This window comes from Candidozyma auris, chromosome 4 (genome assembly GCF_003013715.1).
Source record: "Candidozyma auris chromosome 4, complete sequence".
NCBI lineage: Eukaryota > Fungi > Ascomycota > Pichiomycetes > Serinales > Metschnikowiaceae > Candidozyma > Candidozyma auris.
In genome coordinates this window covers 872,455-898,172 of record NC_072815.1, presented here as the reverse complement: position 1 = coordinate 898,172, position 25,718 = coordinate 872,455, and the positions used below count along the sequence as shown (strand labels likewise).

At 46.6% G+C, this 25,718-nt stretch overlaps 14 protein-coding genes across 14 annotated transcripts; 5 read left to right on the top strand and 9 right to left on the bottom strand. All coding sequences in view use genetic code 12, as the record gives it.

Moving 5' to 3' along the window:
* Positions 1–1,371: 1,371 nt before the first annotated feature.
* Positions 1,372–2,985, bottom strand: CJI96_0004095 (uncharacterized protein; the record flags this gene model as incomplete). Its single annotated transcript, XM_029037327.2, has 1 exon — positions 1,372–2,985. One exon carries the CDS (start codon positions 2,983–2,985, stop codon positions 1,372–1,374), a length of 1,614 nt encoding a protein of 537 aa, XP_028888383.2.
* A 945-nt stretch (positions 2,986–3,930) lies between these two features.
* On the bottom strand, positions 3,931–4,668 carry MET16 (phosphoadenylyl-sulfate reductase (thioredoxin); the record flags this gene model as incomplete). Its single annotated transcript, XM_029037326.2, has 1 exon — positions 3,931–4,668. One exon carries the CDS (start codon positions 4,666–4,668, stop codon positions 3,931–3,933), a length of 738 nt encoding a protein of 245 aa, XP_028888382.1.
* A 1,156-nt stretch (positions 4,669–5,824) lies between these two features.
* On the top strand, positions 5,825–6,499 carry CJI96_0004093 (uncharacterized protein; the record flags this gene model as incomplete). The annotated part of the gene is made up of 1 exon (XM_029037325.2): positions 5,825–6,499. The coding sequence occupies one exon, from the start codon at positions 5,825–5,827 to the stop codon at positions 6,497–6,499; it is 675 nt and encodes a 224-aa protein (XP_028888381.2).
* A 367-nt stretch (positions 6,500–6,866) lies between these two features.
* On the bottom strand, positions 6,867–7,226 carry CJI96_0004092 (ubiquitin-related modifier URM1; the record flags this gene model as incomplete). The annotated part of the gene is made up of 1 exon (XM_029037324.2): positions 6,867–7,226. The coding sequence occupies one exon, from the start codon at positions 7,224–7,226 to the stop codon at positions 6,867–6,869; it is 360 nt and encodes a 119-aa protein (XP_028888380.2).
* Positions 7,227–8,328: 1,102 nt separating this feature from the next.
* On the top strand, positions 8,329–9,636 carry WBP1 (dolichyl-diphosphooligosaccharide-protein glycotransferase; the record flags this gene model as incomplete). The annotated part of the gene is made up of 1 exon (XM_029037323.2): positions 8,329–9,636. The coding sequence occupies one exon, from the start codon at positions 8,329–8,331 to the stop codon at positions 9,634–9,636; it is 1,308 nt and encodes a 435-aa protein (XP_028888379.2).
* A 133-nt stretch (positions 9,637–9,769) lies between these two features.
* CJI96_0004090 (tubulin-binding prefolding complex subunit GIM4) lies at positions 9,770–10,138 on the top strand (the record flags this gene model as incomplete). Its single annotated transcript, XM_029037322.1, has 1 exon — positions 9,770–10,138. One exon carries the CDS (start codon positions 9,770–9,772, stop codon positions 10,136–10,138), a length of 369 nt encoding a protein of 122 aa, XP_028888378.1.
* A 410-nt stretch (positions 10,139–10,548) lies between these two features.
* On the bottom strand, positions 10,549–11,091 carry CJI96_0004089 (acireductone dioxygenase (Ni2+-requiring); the record flags this gene model as incomplete). The annotated part of the gene is made up of 1 exon (XM_029037321.1): positions 10,549–11,091. The coding sequence occupies one exon, from the start codon at positions 11,089–11,091 to the stop codon at positions 10,549–10,551; it is 543 nt and encodes a 180-aa protein (XP_028888377.1).
* A 998-nt stretch (positions 11,092–12,089) lies between these two features.
* CJI96_0004088 (cleavage polyadenylation factor subunit PFS2) lies at positions 12,090–13,478 on the top strand (the record flags this gene model as incomplete). Its single annotated transcript, XM_029037320.2, has 1 exon — positions 12,090–13,478. One exon carries the CDS (start codon positions 12,090–12,092, stop codon positions 13,476–13,478), a length of 1,389 nt encoding a protein of 462 aa, XP_028888376.2.
* A 367-nt stretch (positions 13,479–13,845) lies between these two features.
* Positions 13,846–14,793, bottom strand: CJI96_0004087 (6-phosphofructo-2-kinase; the record flags this gene model as incomplete). Its single annotated transcript, XM_029037319.2, has 1 exon — positions 13,846–14,793. One exon carries the CDS (start codon positions 14,791–14,793, stop codon positions 13,846–13,848), a length of 948 nt encoding a protein of 315 aa, XP_028888375.2.
* A 536-nt stretch (positions 14,794–15,329) lies between these two features.
* Positions 15,330–17,456, bottom strand: PET127 (Pet127p; the record flags this gene model as incomplete). Its single annotated transcript, XM_029037318.2, has 1 exon — positions 15,330–17,456. One exon carries the CDS (start codon positions 17,454–17,456, stop codon positions 15,330–15,332), a length of 2,127 nt encoding a protein of 708 aa, XP_028888374.2.
* A 360-nt stretch (positions 17,457–17,816) lies between these two features.
* HAP43 (Hap43p) lies at positions 17,817–19,883 on the bottom strand (the record flags this gene model as incomplete). Its single annotated transcript, XM_029037317.2, has 1 exon — positions 17,817–19,883. One exon carries the CDS (start codon positions 19,881–19,883, stop codon positions 17,817–17,819), a length of 2,067 nt encoding a protein of 688 aa, XP_028888373.1.
* A 2,459-nt stretch (positions 19,884–22,342) lies between these two features.
* On the bottom strand, positions 22,343–23,728 carry TIM50 (protein translocase subunit TIM50; the record flags this gene model as incomplete). Its single annotated transcript, XM_029037316.2, has 1 exon — positions 22,343–23,728. One exon carries the CDS (start codon positions 23,726–23,728, stop codon positions 22,343–22,345), a length of 1,386 nt encoding a protein of 461 aa, XP_028888372.2.
* A 168-nt stretch (positions 23,729–23,896) lies between these two features.
* Positions 23,897–24,448, top strand: CJI96_0004083 (uncharacterized protein; the record flags this gene model as incomplete). The annotated part of the gene is made up of 1 exon (XM_029037315.2): positions 23,897–24,448. The coding sequence occupies one exon, from the start codon at positions 23,897–23,899 to the stop codon at positions 24,446–24,448; it is 552 nt and encodes a 183-aa protein (XP_028888371.1).
* A 141-nt stretch (positions 24,449–24,589) lies between these two features.
* Positions 24,590–25,414, bottom strand: CHO1 (CDP-diacylglycerol-serine O-phosphatidyltransferase; the record flags this gene model as incomplete). The annotated part of the gene is made up of 1 exon (XM_029037314.2): positions 24,590–25,414. The coding sequence occupies one exon, from the start codon at positions 25,412–25,414 to the stop codon at positions 24,590–24,592; it is 825 nt and encodes a 274-aa protein (XP_028888370.1).
* Between the last annotated feature and the right edge of the window lie 304 nt (positions 25,415–25,718).

Genomic DNA, 25,718 nt, shown 5'->3' with positions numbered 1-25,718 from the left:
GTGAGACATGTGAGTAGACATCGATGGATTAATTATTCTCGGTCTACGGGACAGAAGATGGAGCTATAAGTGGTTCTAGTTGTCTCGGTTCTATGCTTTGTTGTTGCCACTGTTCACAAATTCCACTTCTGAATGCTGTCATTTCACTTGAATTCTCTAGCGCAAATAGTTATTCGGTGGAATACTGCGGACTTGTTGGGAATGTTGGTGCTGTTGGTGCTGTTGGTGCTGATGAGTTTGGCTGATGCCAGTCACTGACTCGGACTGGTATTGACCAGGGTATATAAGGAGGTTCTGCGGTACCTGGAGCCTCCCAAAGTGTATAAGATCTCACCTCTTAGGCAGTTTTGGCTGGCAGGACCACAGCTGGAACTTATTTCGAATTGGTCTTCTCCATATTTTGGAGAGTGGGTTATCTGGGGGAATTTTTATATAAGAGCTAGCTCTTATAGGGAGGAGGAGGTTCTTCCAGGCCAAAAAAAAAGACCACAATGGCTTGGTCGGAGTGTTTGGGCGGCACAAGTGGTCCTTCTCTGTTCGAGAAGTGGGTATCTGGGGGAGTTAAAAACTCGAATGTTTCGGGTTTTCTTTTTGGCCAACAAAGACCACGATGGCCAAATCGTAGTGTTTATAAGACACATGTGGTCCCTTTTCTTTAAGAGAAGGAGGGTTTCTTGGGGGGAGTGCTGCGTTTGGTTTTCAGGGCTTCTTGGTCTGCTACTTCTGAGCAGCCAAGTCGTACTACTAATATTTGCATTCTAGGCAAATCGCTGCTATTTTGTTGGGTTGGTGGTTTTATGCTTCATTTGTTGGATGACACAAAATCAGTGTCAGTTGCTGCTGCTTGGAAAAAGAAGCTGGGTACCTGCTTCTTTTGGTTTTCTGGAGGATCCCAATCTGGTGAGATCTGACAGCTGGGAAAAAGTGCATTGCAGGATTCAGATGCAGGGCACTACGCATGATCTAATTTTTGGAACCGTGGAGGTAGTTTCAAGACGTGTTCTAATCTACTTCTTCTTTTTCTGGTGATGGGAAGTCAGATAGCTGAAAAGACTCATAACTATGGGATCTTTCTTGTCACATTTGTGGCTATCTATTGCTGCTGGGATGTCTGGTATAGTACAAGAAGAGACTCTTTCAACAAGATCTCATTAATAAAGAAAAAGAGCCCTCTCAACAGGGTCTCTCCTTATGTATAAAAGGATTTTGGTTATGAGCCCCGTACAGAGATTATGCACCAATGCCCCTTATATGCACGCTTATCTAGTCAGTGGATTTAGATACATCTCTACATAAATCTGGAGACCCATCTTCAGATAGATAATCCATGCAATTCTTGACTCCTTTCGATGTCTTTTTCGTCAACCCCATTCAGTTTCCGCTTATCTCCGACCACACGAGCCAGCACTCTTCGCCTTCTGGGCGAGTAGTATATGCATCAGCCATGGCCATGATACCTTGCTCACATTTTTTACTATAATACTCGTGACCCATGGGGAGGGTGGTATTGTCGCTTCCTCTGCCACGACACCATTTGGGGTCTATGATGGAATTGTATCTCCAGTACATGTTAGCGCACGCTAGCTTCATCTCAGTCAAGGCCAAGTTCATTCCAAGACACATTCTAATCCCCTTGCCAAATGGGAACATGTACTTGTTCATGTGCAGCGTTCTGGCAGTATATTCCTCGTAATTCTCATTATCTCCCTGGAGCCAGCGCTCTGGGATCCATTCATCAGGCCGTGGGAACACCAGCTCTACTCTGTGCATAGAGTATGGCTGGCAAGAAATCTCAGTGCCCGCAGGAATAACCACACGCTTGCCGTTTATGTTCACCTCGTACGGTTTATCACAAACACGAGGCTCTGACCCTGGAATCGCTGCGTGCACACGCATTGTTTCTTTGAGCACAGCATCCAAGTATGGAAGTTTGTCGACAGTTTCGATGTCGTCGATGATGTCGTCAGAAACGGGTCCAAAGCTATTTCTAATTTCCTCGTGGAGCTTAAGCTGCCGTTTCCTGTTGATGGGCCGTGAAAGCTGGTAGCACATGTATGTCATCAGGACCGCTGTGGTTTCGTGGCCAGCAAAAAGATTGTCTGTGAGCAAAGAGTAGGCGTTCAAACCACGAACGCCGCTTTTTTTAAGTGCCTCTAGCGTAGTCAAATTCACGTTGGGCTGCCTCTCGGGAACATTTGCCTCGGCTTTATTGTACAAGTCCATCTCGAATTTTTCACACACCTCCACATCCAGCAAGATCTGGTCTGTGGCGGCCCAGCGCCAAAACCATGGCATTCTTGTGGTCCAGAAGCCCATGGAGGAGATGTTCCTGAACGAGGCGATGATGGGTCTTTTTTCTGGCTTCAACAAGAGATCGGTGCTGTTTTGCAACCCGACCTCAAATCCACTCACAGCGTCCATCGCCAAAGCAGCGAAAAGCGTGAACACATCTACAGGCGTGCTGTCGTTGAGGCGCAAGTCTTGCATCAAAAACGTCACCTTCTCTATTAAGTTCTGGCGGTTGACGTTTTTGAGCACTGCGCCCTTCAGGTACAAGTTCTGGATGATTTTCTTGAGCTTGAGGTGCTCTGGGTTCGTCAATGTGCTGAAGATGTTCCTTCTGTTGCCGTGGTTCAGGAAATTCTCGTAGAACCGCAGTTTGGGCATGTTCTTGGTGTAGATGTCGTGCAAGTACTTTGGGTCGCCGTTGCAGGCCATCATCTTGGGCGCCAACAACACAACATCGCCATACTTAGCATGCAAAAGATGAGTTTTCCTCACAAGAGATGCACCCCAGGCGGCTTTCATGAAGGGAATGCTCGAAATTCGGTTCAAGTAAGGTCCAGGCACATGTCTCAAGGGAGAGATGAAAAATGGGTGCAAAATGAAAGTGTAGGCAGCGAAAAGCACTAGGATCGCTGCCAAAACAGGCGTCTGCTGAGCATAAACGAGCCTGTATCCATCTATTAGGATCTCTTTAATCATGTTGGCCAGGTTAAAGGATCTATGTCGGGGTTCTAAGTTGTATTTGTAGTGAAATAGTGAGCTCATATATAGATTCCGCATTACCGCGATAGGCTACGATTCCGTGTTTTCGTGGAGAGACACCAACGGAAGATGAACTGCAAGCGCTAGATAAATAGGGAAATATGAAGGACGTGCGTCGTCAGTGGAATTCACAGTTTAGCCAGAATGCGTGTTAAAAATCGTGAAACGGGCCCTGGAGGGTCAAATTCCGTGGATTTGACGTCGCTTCCATGCGTCTTATCTATGCACGTTCCCAGTGGCTTAAACCCGAGGAGAGGTGAGCGGAATTAGAGACACCAGTGAAATAAAAAGAGAATGGTTAGCTTTGGAATCTTAAGAGCTAATCTTTGAAATTGTGATTTACGTATCGAACTTCTTGACATCAGGTAGTTTCGTGACTGAATGTGGCATATATGATCTACAAGCGCATCATTGAGTACAATAGCAGAACAAGCACTCTTTACGCTGAACAACTGATGAACACCATCATGTTTACTCGTTGAGTACTTGCAGAGCTTATATAAGCGGAGTTTGTTCCACCAAAGGCGCTGACCCCATGTGGAGGTTGCCAGAGGCGGAATTGGCGATGGCTGCAAACCACAGAGAATGTAAAACATCCCACTTATTTTTCCTCTCTACACTTTTCTTTTTGTTGTTTGCTGTATCATATTCTATGAATTGTATCCACTGTGTGCGGAAGTGGAAGCAATCCACCTCCCAAGTTCCTTGGTTGTCCGGGTAGTCTCACCTCTGAAACTCATCCCAGACAATTCCGCAGAAGCATCAAATAATATATAGTTCATGCTGAATTGCAGAAGAAGCCAAAAGCAACTTCTTCTTTATGAAGCACTCCAGGTACCTTTGAAGGTTGCTTATTAAGCGATTCTGAATTTTCACCCCCCCCTAAGAGCTTGTGCTGGCCAAGTACTGGGCAAAACGAGATGTTTCGTGAATCCCACATTCCGTCTTGGCCTTGCCTTTCCATCTACCCGATCTCTCGTCCTCGCCATCCGCCACTGCCACGGTCAGGTGCCAGTCGCCAATGGACTTGTACCCCAAATCGAGCAATTCGTTGTATGGCACTGCATTTTCCGTGATGTAAGCCTTTACCTGGGCAAAGTCCCAATTCCACAATGGGTTGATCTTAATGATTCCGCTCAGCTCCTCCACTTCAATCACAGGCAACGCTGCTCTGGCTCCGCCTTGAGACTTTCTGCGCCCTGTAAGCACCGCATTGACGCCTAGCTCTTTGTAAGCTCTCTGGGCAGGCTCAACCTTCACTAGAAAATCGTACAAGTCGTCGTTGCTTTCCCAAAGTGAGTCTCCGTGCTTTTTGGCAAACTCCTCTTCACTCTCCACTCCTTTAGGCTTGTAGATATGGAGTGTGGGCTGGTACTTTTCCTGGACTTTTCTGACCAAATCGTACGTCTGAGGAAAATGATGCAAAGTATCTATGAAAATAAGATCCACAGGCTTCGTTTTCGAGATCATGTCGAGAATCACCAACCCGGTGAGGCCAAACGCAGTGGTCTGGTACAAATTGGGGAAAGTGACCACTGCCCACCGGAGCACCTCCTGCGGCGAAAGTTCCACAAGCGTTTTGTTCAAATGGTCGATATGCTCTTGAGAAAGCGAGATCATGGCTACCAGTGGTGAAAAAGGTGAAACTGACTAATCCAATTCACTGGATAGGTTCTGGAGGCCAGGCGAGGTCACGTGCTCTTTTGCAATCAGGCAGCAGAGGCTTTTTTTTCTTTCAAGGTCAAAGGCTGCTGTCACGTGGACATGCACGTGCGGCATCCACCTATCCTCCCGATCTCCCTACGTCATGTTTCACAGCTTCCACCTCATTGTGCCTATCTCGCTTCTCTTGCTTCCCCGTTGGCTTATCGCTTTGTTTCGAAAGTTTTTTCTTGCCGTCTCACATAAAAGCCACAATTCGCCCAATACGAGGTGGGACTTACCTCGTAAATGAGCATACAGTACACTGTGGGAACGGGTATCTTCAGGGGAATGTGTATAGCCTCCATTAACCCAGGGAAAAGGAGGCGGTTAGTACCAGTAGTGTGTGTGCTAGATTGCTGATTCTCCCGGTTTCCCCCTGCATAAGCTAATCTTGCCGTTGCACCTGCTCGTGCAGCTCGTATTTCCCAGTCGCCAGCCAGGGTCTGACAAGCTCGTAAATGGCTGCAAACGTGGAATATAAAGGGGGTGAAAGTATCCCAAGGGTTGTTGGTACTTGAATCCAGACATTCGGTTGGTTTAAAACATGACCCAACCGAGAGCCCTTGATTTTGCTCTGGACGAGCAGGCACTAGAGGCGTTTAAACAGTACCTATACGAGTTGGAAAGAAGCATTCAGCAACAGATAGATAGGGTGATGACGGTAACCCGGGGAGCGCCGAGGGGTGGCGCCAACTAGGGAAATATGATGATAGATTTGGTTTGGAATATATGGATACTTTGAATGAACGGGTTTTGGATAAGTTAACGAAAGTCGGTATAGCGAATATGGTCCCTGTAGTATATCATTGCCACTATATATGCAATGGCGAGGGCCTCATATAATGGCTACCTGGTTTACCATCAAGTTGTCCTCTGAGTAGCCAATCAACATTCAGCTCAAGACTTGAAAATGTGCATCAGGGAATCCATGAGCCAAGCTACCTTTTCATGTGTTCTTTCATTGTCTCGTATCTTAACTGGTAGTTGGTAAACTATGTGATGCGCGAATGCACTACTACACTTCTCAGATCATTTTGCCATAAGCTGCCACCGCAAGTCACAACTTCAAAGAATGACCGTTGACAATAGAGACGACGCCTTCACAGGGCTCATGAAGAGCCTCAATATAGACGTCAACGATTACAACCACGCAGAACTCGCAAGGCTCGACTACCCCAGGTTGGCTCAAGTGAAGGAGGAAGTGGAGCTTCAGCTCACGTCTCTTTTCGATACCCTCAAGCACCGGTGCAATTGCGACATGGACTCGCCGCTTGTGGTCGATGGGTTCCCTCGAAGCGACGTTGACGTGGTCACCGTGAGGCTAGTTCGTACAAAGATCATAAGATTGAGGAACGACCACAAGTGTATATTAGGGCTTCTCGAGAAGCACTTGACGAGGCAGCTTCGGAGTGGTGATGGAAATGCCCTCACAGAGACTCGGGCTGAGGAAGCTGCTCCACGTGTCACTTACAACATCCCGTTTGCCCTAGTGAAAAGCGTGGCTGCAAGCAGTCCGGCTGAGAAGAGTGGACTACGAGAAAACGATAAGATCCTCGTGTTCGGTGATGATGTGCATGCTGGGAACCACGACAAGTTGCAGGCTGTGGGCAACAAGGTGAAGGGCAACGTTGGGAAGGAGATCTGTGTGAGTGTGCTTCGAGGACAGCACAAGCACACATTGGTGTTGGTGCCCACACCAGACTGGCCAGGTCAGGGGCTCCTAGGGTGCCATATTGTACCATATTGAGAGCGATCAGATGCGAAAAGAGCTGCTTGGATGTGCTGCTACATGAGGAAGGACCCATGCAATTGTTAATAGATAAGAGTTACGATGGATGTCTGCCATACGGTGTGTAGCGCGTTGAAGGTGATACTATTCGTTTGCTGTCTCTATAAGCTTTCCAAGCGATCCTTCATTGTCAATATCGGGAGGATAAGAAATCCTCTTCGTAGTAAAACCACTTATTCTCAAATGCTCCACTTATTCTCAAATGCTCCACTTATTTTCAAATGCTCCACTTGTTCTCAAATAATCTAGCCTTGAAATGGTTTGAGGCATCTTAAGATACCACTAGAAGCACTCAATAAGCCAATATCTGACGTTTCATTTCTGTCTACCCTCCATGGAGAGTAGAGGTGAAAGTAAACACGTCGCCGGCCTCAACGACATAGTCCTCCCTCTCTTCTAGCTCCCAGTCTGTATCGTTTATGAGAACAAGGATTCCTGGCCTCACTGTACCTTCTTCGATGAACACCGGGATGTCTTTCTCATCGGCGATGATCTCTTTGGTAATGTGTTCTATCACGTCCCTCATGGTCGCTTCTCCTTCTTCCAAAGGCAATGTCAACCGGTGCTCTCTGACTTTGTTTGAAATAACATCAAGACCTCCGAGGAATTCTACCTTGACCTTGATCATAGCTGATGAGGAAGAGTAACGAGTATTGAAGAAAATGGGTGCGAAAAGTGTCTCCATAGTTAAGCACAAGGGGGGACTAAGGTGAGAACACCTCAATTGGACCAAAACGGACAATGACTTTTATATTACTAAAATAGAAGAATATTACGATACACAACTCTCTTCTCTTTCTAAATTCTATATCTTCTTTTCTCGTGCATGTATCGAACACTGTACGAGTTGGACTCCTCAAAGTAGCACTTGATGCTGCTGTAAGAAGGAGCTCCCATTATGCATCTAGATTGACCTTAATTGAGTTTCTTTTCATCTTGTTAGCCTCCTTGAATACTATCATTAAAGATTGGCTCAATTCCGATTTTTGATGAAGCAATTGATTTCTCATTATACAGTGGCTCATCCATTTTGAAGACAAATCGCAAATACTTACCTAACCCTTTTGAGTTTCTTAAACCGACGTACTACCCTCTTTATAAAGCTAATCTGCTATAAATGTAGAAGCCAAATTATGATATATTTTGAGAACCAGGATACTCTCACGAGGTGTAAATTAAAGCGGCCCTCGACCTATGCCAAAAATAGGTCCTTCAATATTGTCCAAGTCAGAGGGCTTGAACCTCAATTCATAGAGATTTAGCTAAATCTTCCATTAAATGCCACTGAATTACCTTTTATAAAATGATTAAACAATGAAGGGCCTCTCTTGTGTATGAATATTAGTCGCCCTTGTTCTGTTTAAGGCTGATTTATGCCAGAAAAGCCACATGTATATTAGTCGTAATATACTTGTCATCTCCTTACACCTTCAAAGTAGTCAATATCATCTACAAAGCACAATGCCCTCATTTCGCCACCGTCGTATTATACAGCCCACATCTCCATACCACGCTTTTTCGCAGCCATTTCTATGGCTCCAGCACTGGACCCTTCACTTAGCCTACACCCTTCAGAACAAAAGAGATGACTAAGAATCCACATAATCACCCAATATTCAAACAGACGACTTGTATACTCAATTTTAAGTCTACCTTCCGAAATCTTCACCTTTTCTCCTTGGAGTGCCACCAGCTTGCTCCTACACACAGTGCGCACACGTCAATCCGAAAGCTCGCCTACCAACTTTCTCTCCACTACTTCAACTTCGCCAAAAACCAGTCTTCCGATGTTTTTCCCGGCCAGGTTTTCGCTATACGCACTTTTTGTGCTTGTGTCGTCGGCATTGGCCCTCACCACAGCCTCCTGGAGCAATAAACAGGTTTTGGTGATGTACGACTCTTCCTTGACTCTGCCTGAGAACGTACCAGCTGATTTGTTCAAGGTGAACGAGGACTTCAAGCTCTCTTTCGTTGACTACAGTGATGAGGAAGCCCAGCTCTTCTTGGGTGAGGATGCCATTTATCACCACTTGGTATTTTTGCCTTCTACAAAACGTACCGCAGCCGCTACCGGTATTGTGGATAAGTTCAAGTTGCTTGACTTTTTCAACAAGGGCGGTAACATCGTGGCAGTGCTGTCTCTGGAGAACAGCTTGCCAGAGAGCGTGAGGTTGTTTTTGAACGAAGCGGGCATTTACCCTGCTCCTAAGGGCTTTGTCGTGGATGACCACTTCGACACCGTTTCTGTGGGTGCAGACTCTCTTCTCGAACCTAGAATTCTCCCTGATGCCGAGGTTGATAAGTATGATGGTACAGCGGCGTTGGTGGGCAACAATGCTTTCACATTTCCTCTTGTCAAGGCACCTAAGACCTCCTACACCGTTAACCCCAAGGATGCTTCATTGACTGCGGAAAAGACATGGACTCTTGGTGAACAGGGCTTCTTGGCCGCCGCCTTCCAGGGCTTGAACAGCGCCAGACTCGCCTGGGTAGGTTCGGAGCAGTTGCTCACTAAGGAGTTGGTAAAGTGGACTTTTCAAGAGAAGGGCGTTTTGAAGTTGCAATTCGTCGAGCACTACAGAGCTGACGAGCCAGGTCTTTCGAACCGCACTCAGTACAGAATCAAGAACGATGTGGTTTACACCGCTGGTGTCTCTGAGTGGAAAGACGGCAAATGGGTTCCGTATGTTCCTGCCACCGAAGATGACGTATTGCAATTGTCTTTCAAGATGTTGGATCCGTACCACAGGCTCAACTTAACTATCTTGGGCCCTGGTGCCTCTGAGGAGAACGGCCCCAATGATCTCAACATTTTCTATGTCAATTTCACTACCCCAGACCACCACGGTATGTTCACCTTCGAGTTGGACTACAAGCGCCCAGGCTTGACTTTCATTGAGGACAGACGCGTGGTTTCTGTGAGGCACTTGGCAAACGATGAGTACAAGCGCTCATGGGACATTCCAAACTCGTGGTTGTACATGACCAGTTTTGCAGCCGTTGTTAGTGCATGGTTCTTGTTCGTGATGAATTTCATGTACATCGGCGAGAAGCGTCCTACGTCAGCCGAGAAAGAGACTACCGAGAAAAAATAAGCTATATAGAGTGTAATATCACAGGGTGTTGAAGTTGTGGATGCTGACCTAAGTGGTTGGTACTGCACCTGTTTCAGAGCGTAGAAGTGGTGGGTGAGAAAGATCTGAGATCGACATCTTCAACTGAATAATCATGTCTGAGCAAAAACAGTCAGAAGAACAAAGAACCCAGGCTCTTCAGCTTCAATTCAACCAGTACCAGGAGGCGCTTACAGAATTGCAATCGCAACTCTCCTCCATATCTTCGCAAGCTCAAGAACACGCTATAGTCGATCAAACGCTTTCAAGCATACCACCTGAGAAAAGAGAAGGGCGAAAATGTTTTAAGATGATTGGTGGTGTTTTAGTTGAGAAGTCCGTGGATGACGTTATCAAGCTTCTAGATGAAGAGAAGAAGGAGCTCGAAAAGACAAAGACGACGATCGAAAAGGAGCTTGTGGAGACCAAAAAGAAGATGGACGAGTGGATGACGAAGAACAAAGTCAAGGTGATGAGACAGTGAGACAGTGATGACTAGTTTACAAAAAAAAGAAAAAAAAGAAGAAATTTTTCACTGTAACTATGAAAATTAATGGAGATGAGTTGCAGTTGTCGCAAAGTATCGAGTTTAACTCTTGGCCAGGAATCTCCATCAACAAGCAGTAATTTTTGTAAAAAGTTGGCTTCAACAAAGGTTACACCGACATACTGACGACATTGGTTGTGCTTCTTACCACCACAAGTTTAGAACAAATGTACATAGATCATCGTGCTGATTGAAAGGAAAGAGGTTGCATCTGAGTGGGTAATATAGATCACAATACAAAACATCACTACATTAAACTCCGCTCACCTTCACAGTGCTACACATGCAATTTTCACAATTCATCCCTTATAATACATCCATGCAAACAATACTTACACACGCTATCCTCAAGCAGCGCTGGCCACCGATTTGGAGTATTCCAAACGAGCCTCAGTGTTGCGGCCCTCATCCCTGTTGATGGCCTCCCATTTAGGTTCATCTTTGAAGAGTCTCATAGCCTTCACATACTGAAGTCTCTTAGACAAGGTGAAGCGGTGATAAATGCCAGCAGGCAAAATCAACAAATCACCCTTGTTGAGCTTAGCCCTGATCCATCTGTCCTCCGGGTCTCGCACATCGAAGAAACCCTCTCCATCCAAGATGTACCTGATTTCCTCATCTTCATGGTAGTGTTCTTTGTAAAACTGGGCCATTTTAGCGTCAAAGGCTTTTTGGTCTCCTTTGAATGTGTCCAAATTGAGCGCAATCTGATCCCTGTTCTTGTAGTCTCTTTCCTTAGCAATTTTCTCCAAATCTTCCATATTGTCAATGTAACGATAAAAGACACCGATTTCTGACAATCTTTCCTCGGGCACGGGGACCCCCGAGTCGTGGTCTTCTGTGAAGTTTTCTGGCGTATCTAGGTTGTCGTGGTAGTATATGGCGACCATTGCTGGGAAAAGTTGATAGTGAAATGAAAGCTTCAAAGCAATAGACTCGTTACAATTAGTAATTCCCCACATAACGGCCTCACACGTGCCCCTAGCACGTGATTGCTTCTTCAACAAAAGAATAACTTTACGGTCTGTTGTTCTGACGGTCCAAGAGAAATGGAGCTCATATGTCTCAGAAAAGGATCTTTTTGGAGATTCAGATAAGGCGGAACTTGACTGCTTTCATATAGGTGGGATGATAGGCATTCACAAAATTGGGCATGTGATTGACATCACGTGCATTCGAATCCACAGTTGCCCCGTGGTTCCACTTTTAACATGCCTTCAGACAATAACCGTATGTTTTTTATCGTACCTATGCTTTATTTTCACATTCATTGCCTTCTAAGTCACGATTCGGACCAAAGATAGGGAGTCGTTTATGAGTAGCTTCGGCACCACGCACATTGCACCTCATATTGATCAAACTCAAGTTTCATTAAAAGTAGTTCAGCGAAACATTTTCGGCTCTTAAAGTCTTTACGCTTTCATTTCCCATCTTAATTTTTCATATGGATCAAGACTTTAGGTTGTTGAAGTCATAATCGTGTTCTGACAGAAGTATGTGGCACAGCCCCCTAAACAAGAGAGCTTCTCAATTCTAAGTTCAGTAAGGTAATGAGGGTTCTATTTGCTTAGTAAAAGTCATTGTCAGTTTATTGAGCCGAATTGCTTGCGGTTCTTGCGATAATCTATACATTTTGATAGGAACGTGCTAACAAACTTTTCGCAGCCATTTAAAAAGAAAGCATTCGTGGAGCTCTTCTGCACCTCATGAAACAATTTCGTGTGTAACCATTCAAACTTAACATCACCGTCTCTTAAACCCCACGTATAAAATCTCTTCCGCCTCCCTTCATCACAAAATTCTTCATTCGGTGTACCCCAACTCATCCCACTAACTACTACTACACCTTCGCGCATCAAACCTCACCTACAACCTTCACCTTAGTGCCATGTCCCAGCGTTACCAGCAAAATATTGACCAGCAACTCCAGGCGCAGGAAAAAAAGGGCCTCCACCGCCGTACTCTCGACCATGGCAACTCAATGGGGCGCTGGTATTTGCGCAAAGCGTTTGGCGACACAAATTACAGCATAGGTGAAGTTCGACCTGAGTCTTCTTACTTGATCGACTTGCTTCCGGCGTTGGCATACAAGAGAGGCAAAATCAATACTAACCCAGCGGTGCTTGAAGTACAGCTGAAGTTCGTTCATTTGTCCTCGAATAAGGCCAAGCACCTGATCAACACGGTGAAATGGACTCCAGAGGGACGGAGACTTGTGGTAGCTTCACACAGTGGAGAGTTCACCGTGTGGAACGGGATGACGTTCAACTTTGAAACCATCATGCAGGCCCACGATCTGGCGGTGCTAGCGTTGAAGTATTCCCATAACGATGAGTGGCTTCTTTCTGGAGACCAAGATGGAACCATCAAGTACTGGCAGCCCAACTTCAACAACGTCAACATAGTGCAGGCCCACAAAGACGCGGTAAGAGACATTGCGTTCCTGCCGAACGACACGAAATTCCTCAGTTGCTCGGACGACTCGCTGGCGAAAATATGGAACTTTAATAACGGTAAGGAGGAAAGAACGCTTTCGGGCCATCACTGGGACGTCAAGTGCGCTGACTGGCACCCGAACTTGGGATTGGTGGTCACAGGATCCAAGGATAACTTGTTGAAGCTCTGGGATCCAAGAAGCGCCGAGTGTGTCACTACGTTGCATGGGTTTAAGAATACGGTGATGAAGACGAAGTTCCAGAAGGAGGGCACCAACCGTCTCCTTGCATCGGTCTCCAGAGACCGCTCGTGCCGGATCTTTGACCTACGGACCATGTCTGATTTTGTAGTCATAAGAGACGCTGAAGCTGATTTATCCAGTGTTGAATGGCACCCAGTGCACCCTTGTCTCATCACCACAGGAGCCTACGACGGGTCTATGGCCCACTACATTCTTGATAAATACATTCCAGATGACGAGGACTTACGAGGAAAGAGCGTCGAGGCCGTCCACAGAATCCCCTATGCCCACGAGCGGGCAATTCACGCATTGGAGTATCATCCCTTGGGTCATATTTTGTGCTCAGCTGGTAATGACAGATCAGCACGTTTCTGGTCGAGGGCAAGGCCGAACGACCCTAGGGCATTCAAGGACCCTCCCTACACGAACGATAAGAATGGTGCGTGGTATTACGCTGTGAATAACAACGTGAACGCTGTCTTGGAAGATGTGCCAACGACATCCTTCAATGCGTCCTACACCAACGAGAATAATGTTGTACCTGGCTTGGGAAGCTTGACATCTTCGATTCCTGGTCTTGGAGAGGGCGCCTCCGCCTAATAAAACGTGAATCAAGGACTTCCAGATCCATAAAATGACATACCTTTTGAGGACTTTCCGTCGCAAAAAATTCTGTGAGCTTTTTAAGCATTTATTTTGACCATAATATATCTGATTAAGGTCATTCGGTCTACAGAACAGACAAGACGAGAACTCACGAATTGAGCGGAAGATACAACATTGAAAGCTAAAAGGGAAACACAGACAGCTGCTCAATTCGACTTAGGGTCCGAGTAACCGCAGAGCACTCTACAAAGATGATATTTCCTTTAAGTATTCCCAGAGCCTTTGCTCGTGGGACTCATCTATAATCTATAAACCTGCACCAATAAAAAACCAAACCTTATCCCTTGCTCGTCTGAGCCCCTTATATCAGTTGTTGTGTGAGTTTGTGGAACGTATCCACGGCGGAGTAATACCTCTCTCCATGCATCTTGTAGTAATTAGCTGCAAATGTGACAAACAAATCTTCCACCTCATCACGCTGTTTTTCAGAAATGATGCTGTAGCTTCTGAAGTTCTTAGCGTTCTGAATGCTTATATATGTAGAGACAACGTCATTGGCCCGTTCCAACTCCTCTGGAGTAATCGCCTCGTACACCTTGTAGTAATGAGACGACCTCTGCTTGAAGTCGGCAATGGCCTCGGCAACAGTACGCCCTGTATAGTCGCCGTTGGTTGTTTTGCCATTCACGTTAAACGCCAAAAGACGCTCGTCAGTGCACGAGATGTCCAAGATGATCACGTTTGAAAAAGACACATCGCAGTGTCTCACAATATCAAGCATCTTGTCCCTACGCTTTCTTGTGGTGTTTGTTGCGTCCAAAAAACCGACGTTGATTCTGTTTGTTCTGAAATCATCAAGCATCTGCTCCATGGCGATGGCTGCAAACTGCTCTCTTTGTTCTTGAGCAGCAGCGTTGTTTGGGTTAAAGAAGTCAGCATCGGAAAAAGTCCGGCGTAGCAGCCTCCTGACGTTTCCAGCGTTGTAGACCTGACACTTGTAATCGTGACTCTGCAAGAAATTCGAGAGCTGCTTGCAAACTGTGGACTTGCCTGAGGCAGGCAACCCAACAAGCATCACCAACGTTTTCAGATTGATTCTTTTATTGAGAAGCAGCGACACCTCGTCCGCACGGGGCACCTCGTAAACGGGAGAAGTTGCCGGCGTTGTGGTGGAGGTGTACGATGTGGTTGTGAAGGGGGAGTTTTCGATTCTGGAAAATAGCAGGTTGAGCGAGGTGTTGGAAGTGTTTGGGCTGAGAAGCGGTCTCATGCTCAAGGAGGGTTTTGACTGGGGAAACGATAGTTCCATGATGACAATGACGAATAACAAAGAATATGAAGAAGAAAAATGGGACAAGGTTGGAGGTTAGGCGATTTCTGGCGTTTTTATGTGGCCAGATTCGGAGATGCGGGATGGCTGCGAAAAAGGTTTGAAAAAATGTATGAGTGGCTCGGATAAACTGAACCACGGCTGGCAGGAAGTGGCCACCTCGCCGCGCCCGCATGCAGGACGGACCTGGTGACGATTCCCAATCTGAGGTAAAAACATAGCGTGGCCACGAGATGACGTAACGTATGCAGGACGCGAGATAGTGGGTTCTTCGTTTCGGGTCACCGGGAGTGAGTCAGGGAGGAGAACACAGAGTGGAGAAAAGAAACGGACAGCATCCACGGAGCAGTGGATGTTCGATAGGGGGCAAATGAAATGACAACATTGTGAAATCATGAAAATATCCTTCTCTGAATATGTCATCTTGCTTCTGCCTCCTTCAGTGTGCTCAGGTGACAGAACCTTTTTTTTTTTCTGAGGCCCTCCTAGATTTTTTTCACGGATCATCTCCCCACTCACGCTGAGACAACCTTGTCACTCGAGGGCGATTTAGGTTGCACTTTGCGGCCGACTTTTTTTGGGTGGATCACGTTCTTCTTCAAGCTCTTCCAGTTCTCCTGACGAAGCTTCCCCACCCGAGTAAAATACCGAAGCTCGTCTATCAACAGCGGTTTGTTGGGCGCCAGTTTATCCGGGCGTCCTGCAGGCTGCATGGACGACGTAAGCATGCTGCTAACCTTCTTTAGCACTTCTTCATACCCTTGTTTAACAACAGCGTTCTCAGTGACTCCTGTCTTGTTGCTGAGGGCGCCGTGGATACGGTATTTCACCTGCCATTCGTCTTTCTCGTGACTTGGATATACGTGCTGCTGCTTCACAAGCCTGCCTCCCAAGTAGTGGTCGGCAGTGACCCTGTAGCCGAGAAGAGGTGCTTTTTCGATGAGAGACATGTTGAGCTTGTGCAATTGGCGCTGAAATTCTTGTAGGTTTCGTCTTCTTTGATCCTCTGTGATCTTCTCCCTGAAAGATGTCTTGAAGTTGGTTGAAAAGCTCTGTAATTCTTGTTCCTGGGCCGAGGTCAATGGCACCACATACACACGGAGCTCGGAGAGCTCTTTTTCACGGTGAACCTTTTTTCTCGTGGACAACGGGTGCTGGACTCTTTTGAGGATGAGCCTGAAGGTGCTATTCTTGTATCCCAACTTGTTCAAGTCCTTCACCACTCTGTCCATCAAGTCCAGCCAAATGTCTAGCGAAGCCTTGAACTGGAGCTCAGCCAACTGCGACGGGAGCCTGTCTTCAGGGAGAGTCACTTTGTTCTGCTTGACTTTTTTTTCAACAATGCTCCTCATCACTGCCAGGTCGTTGTAAAAAACCCGGTCAATGTCCTCCAAGGGCAAGTACTGAAACCCAAAGAAGGTGTTGACGTTGTGGTAGGCCACAAAAATGCCGTCCATCTGGCCAATTCTTGCTTGGAAACCGTACTTTAGAAGGGCGCCGCTCCTAATTAGGTCTCTGTATTCCCTTGAAAACGACTCAAAATCTCCCACCTGCCGCCAGATCTGGTAAGTGTTCTTGGAAGCATCCGAGGCTCTATCCTGGCGAACAGCACACACGGCTCTTGTCTTGAGGTCAAATGTTCCGTTTCCCGGAAGCCGAGGGTCGTAGCAATCGAGCTGCGAGCGCATTAAGAACTTTCCGTACGCCAGGTAATTATATACATTTTGGTCCTGCTGGCTCTTCTTTTCTGAAACAGGACTATCCACAAGGTACTGCTTAAAATCCTCCTCGCTGGTGGTCAAAAAAGCCTCGAGGCAGTGGCCCATGGCGCTGAGCAAAATCTCTGTATCGGCAGACTTGTCAGACGAAACAGCATAAATGGTTTCTTTGGTAGCTGGGTTCTCTCCCTTGGGCAGCACAATCACCGACGCCGGGAGATCAAGCACGGTTCTGGTGAAACGGGGAAACTCAAACCGGGTGCTTCTGGCCCCGACTTCCGAGCCGTAATTGTTCAAAAACAAATAAAACTGTGTGAGTGCCAGGGTCATGGATGATGTAGAAGAGTAATATTTCTTGTTGCTCTTAATCGATTGCTCCAATAGCGCCTGGTCTTTGGAGACCGTGACGAACGACAGAATCCGGTTGAAATCGAAATCCTCGTACTTCACGATATTCTCCAAGTACGGCGTGAAATTGTAGTGCTGTGTTCTCGGGTCCTTGAAGAAATGCACTCCCGGTGAAAAAAGTACTCTTTCAAGCGCATGGGCCAAATGAGGAACTTTCCGTGGATCTAGTGGGATCGCTGCCTCTAGTTTCTGTTTGGCCGGACTGCTGCTGCCGTGACTCACTCGTGCAAGCCAATCGTCTAGCTTTGAATTCTGCTTCTTCTTAGGTTCCTGAACATCTCTTGGGAGAACCTTCTCGTGGAGCTGGCTGTGGTAGCTCGTGTCCACCTTTTTCGGCGACGCAGATTCTTCGTCATAATTCTTGAGCTCATGCTTTCTTACCTTCAAGTTTCGGTTGCCTCGAAGGATCTTGGAGATCTTCGTAGTAGAAGGAGCTCTTTTGAGAAGCGCTGAATGTACAAAGAATGTTCGGGAAAATTGATTTCCATGGTAGGTGATCGGGTATCTTCGAAGCATCAGAGGGAAAAATGAAAAAAGCCCGGATTTGTATGTTCTGAGGGATGCTTTGTTGCTGCTTTAAGTGATGCTGTACTTACTCGATGCTCTTCTCTTTTACTAGCTTTTTCGCACCCCACACTTTTACTTAGGACGTCCAGGCTGTTACGTAGGATTTGAATTAAATAGTTGACAAAGGGGAGATCAAATTAAAGAAATTAATAATTGGGCGTTATTTGATCACAAAGCGCCAGAATGCATCCCTCATCTAGAATTTAATGGTGAGTGCAAGATTATTTCACCTGATTTACTGTGTCTACTATAGCGCACACACCAGCGATCGTCGTGATCTCATCTATTATATCAATGTCTGTATCTAGCCTAATCGTAAACCTTCCTGTCGAGTTCTCGGAGCACATTGGCTACCGACTGGACTTCCACTTGCATGCCTCGCGTGGTGAGCTTGCCCACAAGCGACGAGAAGTCCACACTATTAAATCGCTTATGCCTGGAAAGCGTTTTGTAAGCGTCAGCGCAGGGAATGAAAATGCCTGCTGTAGAGCCACCTGGGGTGGTCGGAAGCGGCGTCGACGGCGTTGTTTGTGGGGCAAAGCTGTTGGGACGCGAGCTGCCGGTGCTGCCCTGAGACTCGGCTCCTTTGGCGCTGTCCGAGTTTTCCTGAGGACTTGCACTAGCAGGCATTCTCGAGTCAGCACTCAGTCTCGTGAGAACTGGTCGCGTTGGTTCAGGAGCTTCACTGGGCTCTCTGGTAGTTGTTGCAGCTCGACTTGCAACAGTAGTACAAAAAAGTGTAGACATGGGGTCAGTTTGACATTGAGCACAAGTGCCTGGATTGCCCGTGCACCCAGACTTGGACTCGGAATCATCTTGTTCCAGCTTTTCCAGCTTTTCGTCTTTAGTCACAACTGTAGGAACGGATCCTGGGGTGAGGTTGGTAAACTCACGGATCTCTAGAGTTGGGCCAGGATGCATCACTGGCAAAGAAGCCTTGCGCATTGCCGATGAATTAAGGAGAGGTGGAAGGGACGTTGTGGATTCTTCCGATTGCTCAGGTTCCTCAGGCTTCTTCGCCAAGGACTCGTTGATTCTAGCTGCTTCTTTGGCAGCCTCTCTGCACACACAAGGAGTGTCATCGGAACAAAATCCACAATTTTCAACCGGCGAGTCCTCGTTAAACGTGGATGTGTTAATGGGGAGGAGAGTGTCCTGCTCTTTCTTCACCACCACCTTCTTGCCCGACGCTGGAGGCGATTTCTTTAGCTTCTTTAAGTCTGGCATCTTCTTGACCGCATATTCAGAAGTAAAATCAATTTCCTGGCTTCCGTTCTCGTTGGGGTGAGATCTCTTCTTACTCTTAAGCAGAACAGCAGCCATAGGAGTAAAAGAGTTGAATTGATCTTCAATAGCAGCAGGCTTCGACTTGAGACCAATATCCTCACAGAGACACTGCTCTTTCAAGCACACGCCGCAGTCAAAGTCATCGTTACTGTTCTGGTTCTTATTCTGTGCTGTTTTATTATTGGGAGTAGCATCCTGAGACGTAGGGCTAATGAGTGTAGATTTGCTGGGAGGCACGTGGCGGAATAACAGAGCCGTTGGAGGAGAGTCGGCGCTGGGAGCGGGCAGAATCTGTTGTACTGAATACAGCAGAGAGGCAGGAGAGCCTGTGGAGTGGTTGGCAGGCAGCGACTTTGCAAAATTAAGAAGGTGCTGGGCGCTCTGGTTCACGTCAAGGTTGTATTCAGACGCTCTGGCCTGCGGATTGGCATTGAGCATGGCCAGAGAACCCTGGGAGCTCTGGGAGCTCTGAGAGCCACGGTGGAAAGGGGGTTGGCTCCTAGGAGCCGAGGATGTGCCTGTGGTAGTGTACAGCTGGGACTGCTGCCCGCTTGCATGAGCCTGAGCCTGAGCCTGAGACTGAGCCTGACTATGATATGGCCTGGGAGAGGGCCCAGCACTCTGAGGGTGGTGATGGTTGTTGTGGGGAGATGCAGGGGAGCCGTACGACGACCTGAACGAGGCAAACTCGTGCTTGAGCTGCTCTATACTCTTGATGAGAAACTGGTTCTCGAACTTGAGCTTGTTGATTGTGTTGACAAGCCCCATCTCCTTGACCTCCTTCTCTTTTTCAACCTCAAGCAATTTCTGCTCTAGCTCCTGGACTCTGGTTGCTCTCCTCTCTCTGAACGCTCTTTGGGCAGCTCTGTTCTGAGCTTTCCGCTTCAGCGCCGGCGTATCCACGCTAGGCTTTCTGCCCGGCTTGGGCCTTGGAGGGAGCACCCATTCCCTGGAGGTGACGATAGAGGGAACTGACTGATTTGACGCTCCTGGAGACGCTGACTCAGGAGAAGACGCGTTGAGCGCCAGATTCAGCGGGGAAGGCGCCAACGTCGTACGAGGAGCGATCGTGGGGCCTCGTGTGGACATGTTTTGTGAAAAGTGTGATGGGAGGTGATGGGGAGTTACTGGAAGGCGGATGTGAATAAGTGTTATAGCTTTGGTGTACGGGTTTCCAGGTGGTTTCCAGGGAATCTATTAGTTGGACGGTGAAACCAAAACTCGGGCTCTGTTTGTAGGGTCTGTGGTTAAACGACGAAGAAAAAGGGTGTAGTTGGTGGAGGATGAAATTCAGCCGCGGGAGGTGATTGGCACTGATGGTTTAGATAAAGGAGGACGAAAGAGCGAGGCCCTTCCCGCCAAACGAGAATGCTGGACCCAACAGAGTAATCCAATATAAGATCAGAAAAGAAATCCAGTTGTTACTATTTTCAGTCAGATCGCAGAGAGCAGCAAACCGCTTCTTCTTCTCCCGGCTCGATCATCCAGCGGTCAAGAAAAGACCATCAGTATGCTGCCCACTTTTTCGCAGCCAATGGGCGCGGGCCGAAGTCGGCTTTACCCAGAGCAAGGAGAAATAGAAGCTGAGGGGTGATGGACCAGGGATAGAATAGTGCAATTTTTTTTTTTTTTTTTTGGACAATATTGAAGAGGCCTCGCAGTTCTCAATTAGTAAGCATTTGAAGGAATTTTGGGTTTTATAGTTTTCGAGGCATATCGCTGGACTCTGCAATCACATGAAAGACTCTGGCTGGGTGAGAATATTGACTCACCTTGAGTCTAGGTTCTTGCTCTTATAGTGTTGAACGTGAGCTTGAAGCGAGTACTTTTTATTTCACACAGACGATGTAGAATTATTTTGGATGTTTCATGATTTTTCTTTTTTTTTCCGACTCTCCATTCAACGCTTACTGAGCTTTGGATCAAACTGAGCTCTGCCTGTATTCCTTAAGGCATTGGCTGCAAAATACCATTGTGGTTTGACAAACGCCATATTAAACACCAAAGTGCTCGTCCAACGAATATTTACCTATATATCCGATAAAGTCTTGGAGAAATGCTTTTTTTGAGATCATGAGTGTCCTTCAAAAAGTTCTGAAAGGCCCTTCTAATGGAAGTTGTGTAACGACGAGACATATTGCAAACTAATTGAGATTATCTTCAATATCATTACCAAGTTTTTGTAGGATCTAAGCTTAGGCTAAGCTAAGTGTTATCATCAATCATTCGAAACTGATCATCACATATATGTTGTTTGGGACCACTATTCAGTTCGATAATCAATTCCAAAGTTCTATCGATACAGCGTTGTAATTTGACAGTAAGAATGTGAAACAATTCAATAAAGACTTCCAACCATAAAAAGAAAGCTTATCTCGTGGCCCTTTTTGTTGATCTCTATTGACCTATTCAGTCGCATGCTAGATAGTAAACGAAAAGCGACTTCGTAACTATGCTTCCTAACGGCTTCGCCTCTTCCATTACTACATAGGGATTCGCCTCTTTCATTATTACATAGGGCATCTAAGTAATTTTTCCTTCAACTAGAGTGATCTGTAGAGTAACTGCAAGATGCCATTGTTGATATCCCAATTGGCCTGGAAAACAATTCAGCTAGGGAACATCAACATGACAAATCCTACTCTTTTTTCCTTCGGTCAAGCTTCGTGTGAAATTATTAATATGACAAACCTGAAACCTTGGAGTTTTCGTTTTGGTCAATTATGTGGTGCAGCCTGTCGTGAAGCTCGAATAATATTGATCGCTTCATTTGGGGAAAGTGCAAAGACTTCCCATTTGTACGCCAGGGTCCTTCTGATACCCACTTCGCTGTATTTCCCAAGTATCTTCTTTTTCCTTACCACTACTTTTCTTCCCAACTTGCACCACTTGAACTATCTAGTCCTCAAGTCGTCGAAAGCCTATAACCACAAGAACTTAGCAAAACAAAAACCGATTCACCAAAAATGGCCACCACAAGCACCAAGCTTATTAAAGCAACAAAAAATTTTACTACCTTCAAAAAGAAGAAGTCTTCCGAAAGCCATGATCCTTTGATGATGGCTGCCGAGGACATCCCCAAGCCCAAGAGGAACCCTCTTCGGATCCGTCTCTATTGCCGCAAAAGTACTGATCTCCCAAATGTACAAACACAAGCCACAAGGCCGGACACCAAACAAAAGCACGAGAAGCTCTACATAAGAATTCCAAAGTCAAGGATGCTCCGGATCAAACAACTCTCAGCCGCCGGATTAATTTAAATAAACCCTATATACTACAATACAATCATTAGAGAACAGAAGTTTGTAGTTAGTGCTCCGTCGGTATCATTAAAAGGGGAAAAAGCCCATGTGTTTTTGCTTACAACTTATACTCTCTAAATGACAGTAACATCAGCTTCGTTTCGAACATTTTTCCTCCAACCTTTCTTTGCATTCCGTCTAGCACTCAATATTGGCCTTTGTCTGTACAACTCTACACAATCTGCATCAAATATCTTCATCAACGCCGTTCATTCGGCCTATACAAGAATTGCGTATTATCTATGTTCAAGTTTGCGCCGTCTCCTCAGCAGCCTTCTTGGCCTGCTGCTTGGCGATGTCTTCTGGGGTAGGCATACCCTCGGTCATCAACTTGTTCAAGGTCATCTTACCGTACTCCTCCTTCAACTTTTGCTCCTCCTCTAAGAATTTAGGAGCGTTCTCACGCAAGAACTTCTGTAAGTTCTCGTACTGTGCCTGGCCGTGTTCTCTGATGGCATCCAAGGGCATCTTTGGCTCTTTGCTCATGGCGTTAGGGGACATTCCAATGATAGAAGCCATGAAGGTACCCACGTTAGGCTTACCGGCACGCTCCAAGAGGTGCTTGTTCTCTTCTCTCCATTTTTCTCTCAAACGAGCCTCTCTTTTCTTGTACTCAGCAATAACGTCGTCAGAGTCGCTAAACGACTTAATTACAGGTCTGACGTCCTTGATGGGCTGAGTAGCTAAGTATTCAAGAAGTGGGATTAAGTCAATCAAAGTGGTGTCGTTCTCACCATTCCATGGCTTCAACAAGATGGCGTTTTCTGGCTGCATCGACACAGAATCTGGGTTCACATCTACGGCCACGGTCTTACCCAAGTCACGGTTCAAAAGAGACATGTCCTTGATGATCTTGCCGTCCTTGTATCTGCAAGCCTCTCTATAGAGAGCATACTGGATGTAGGCTCTCAAGGGATCCATTTTCAAAACAGTTCTCTCAGAGTTCATCTGGTAGTTGGTGGAAAAGATGACAATCTCGTAGTACTGGGACAAGTATCCCAAAAAGTAGTCCAAACCAGGTCTCTTTGCTGTTCTCCAGCCATGCTTAGTGTCCCAGGAGGAATGAATCAAAAGGTCGTCCAAGGCTAAAACCAAGGTCAAGGGACGACGGTACTGCTCTGGAGATGGAGGGGGCAACAAGTTTTCAAACACTGGCTCTGAAAAAAATGAGAATGCCTTGGACATTCTCTTCGACAACCTCTCGTACATCAAGCCTGGAGTGTACCCGTTGGCGATATCCAAGCCTTCAAGCTCCTTCTGCTCCTCCTCAGAGTCCCAGTCTCTGGCCATGTACCCTAAGGCACCTACACCACCAAGAAGCATCAGGGAGTAGAAGATGTTTGCCCACTTTTCTCTCTGGCGGTCCTTCGTGGTCTTCACTCTACGCTTTCTGCGGGCGCTTTTCTCTTGTGATTGGTCTTTCTTGTCACCTTTGGCAGGGTCTTCCTCAAAACCTGCCCTGGCCAACATATCGTCGTCTAAGATGGACTTTGGTTTCTCTTGTTCCTTCTTCTCATTGAAGCTCACGCTAGAGTGGGAGAAATAACGTGGTTTTTGCACCGTTGCAACCGCCAGACGGAGAGCTAGGTGGCCACGGGGAAGAGCGGTCCGCAAAAGCGTTCTGGCAAGCATGGAGTTGGATGTACTTTACAACGGTCTTCTTTGGTGACTTTCAAGTGAGAAAATCTTGATGCTTGAAAATCGTTATACTCATTGATCCTGCATCCCACCTCTCTATAGTTAAGGCACCATCGGAAGAGACGTGTGATTTTTGGAATGAAACACCAATTTTCATATACAATGTACAGGTTTTTACTAAAACCAGCTAACCGGCCTGTTTGCTTCGTTAGATGTCAATCGAACGTTCCCCAATTCAACAAAAAAGGAAACCTCGTATTGAGCGCACTCAAGTATGTGAAAGAGGTTGATCAATTCCAAGAGAAGATCGACAAGGAAACACCAGAACAGCAACTTGCAAGAAAACTCATAGATAACATCAAATCTCGCAAAGAGCTTCTTCTGCTTCTATCTTTGTTTCATGAAGAATTGGCCCAAATCGGTATAACTCCACATACTTCCCATCAGGAGCAGAAGCCATCAGTTGGGCTAAAGTGGAAGTATAGAATAGCGTATATGATGAAGTTGGCACGTATACATAACACATTCTGGGACCTGTGCCAGCAGGAGGGAATCTCCCAAAGAAACCATAGGTTGGGTTTTCTGCCGCAAACAATAGGTGTCTTGGACCCGGTCCACTACAAGGAGCATTACGATGAACTACAGCAAGGGAAACTCGGAGACGTGGACTTCCGGGACGTTGAAGTCCTTGGGAAGCGGTTCATAATTAAGTAAAGAACTGCAATGGGCGGCTGCTTGAAGAGCTATTTGGGGATGCTGGTGAGACTGATTGCGTGTATCTGGGTGGTTGAGCACGCGGAAAGAGAAAGCGGTAAGACAATGCCACTCAGTGCCACACTGTAACGCTGTCGTGAATCATGGCTTGGGAATGTGGAGACTCTTGGAGATCTCGCCACAACCCTGGATGATGAAGCCGAGGGAGATGATGTGGAATTCTGCGAAGGTGCCCTCCCACACGAGCCCCAAAGGAAGGTTTTCCAAAATACGGTCAGTGTACACGAAGATTGCCATGACAACAACCCATACCAAGTTTGAGGGCACAGGTAAACCTTCAAAGTACTGGGACTTGCCGGTGGCATCTTTGGGGATGTGATTGGTGGAGACGTTGAAACGAGCCAATCTTGTCAAGCCACAGAGCACCCAAAACGACAAGAAGAGTACATCTACCGTTGTGCGGAAGCCAATGGCAAACGCTATTATAGCTGGAGACACGGAAAACGAAATCAAGTCGGCTAAGGAGTCGAGCTCCTGGCCCATGAGCGAAGACTTGTTACGTAAACGGGCCACACGCCCGTCGAAAAAGTCAAAGAACAAGCCCAAGCAAATAAAGAAGTGAGCTCTTTGAACATAGTGGGATTTGCCCGTCAACGCGTACCGCAAGCACGAGATGATTGAATAGAACCCCAGGAAGCCGTTGAGCAAGGTGATGAAATCGGCCATGTGCAAATTTCTCACCAAGGAAAAGTGTCTTGTGTCATGTAAGAAGTTTTTATATTCCTCTGGCTCGGGTCTGGGGAGCGGTTCCTGGTTCAGCAGCAACGAGAACAACAGCGAGGACCGTCTAATTGGTGGGTGGGTACCGTCTTCTGCGGGAGGGTGGATATCAATTCCCGAATCACTATCGATATCAGAGGAGGCCACAGCCGACTCGTGTTTCTTGACTCCGGTGGAATACGACATTTCAATTGAGTTTCAAAAATGTAAACGATATGCGAATTGAGGCGCTTTTAAAGTAGTAGCAGATGGAGTTGCGATGGATTGCAGGGCTGGGGCGCGACCGGTCAGCTATAAAAGGCTGTGGCAAGGACGAGGGAAAAGATGGGCGGGGAGAGGCAAAAGATCCAAAAGGTTAAATCAAAGGGTAAAAGGAAAAAAAAGGGAATTGACAAAAGCAAAATTAAAAAGATCGAGGAAATCAGTTCATACTTTTGATGAAATTCTAAGACGCTTTCTGGTGACTGAGAGATACCAAATTCCCCTCGAA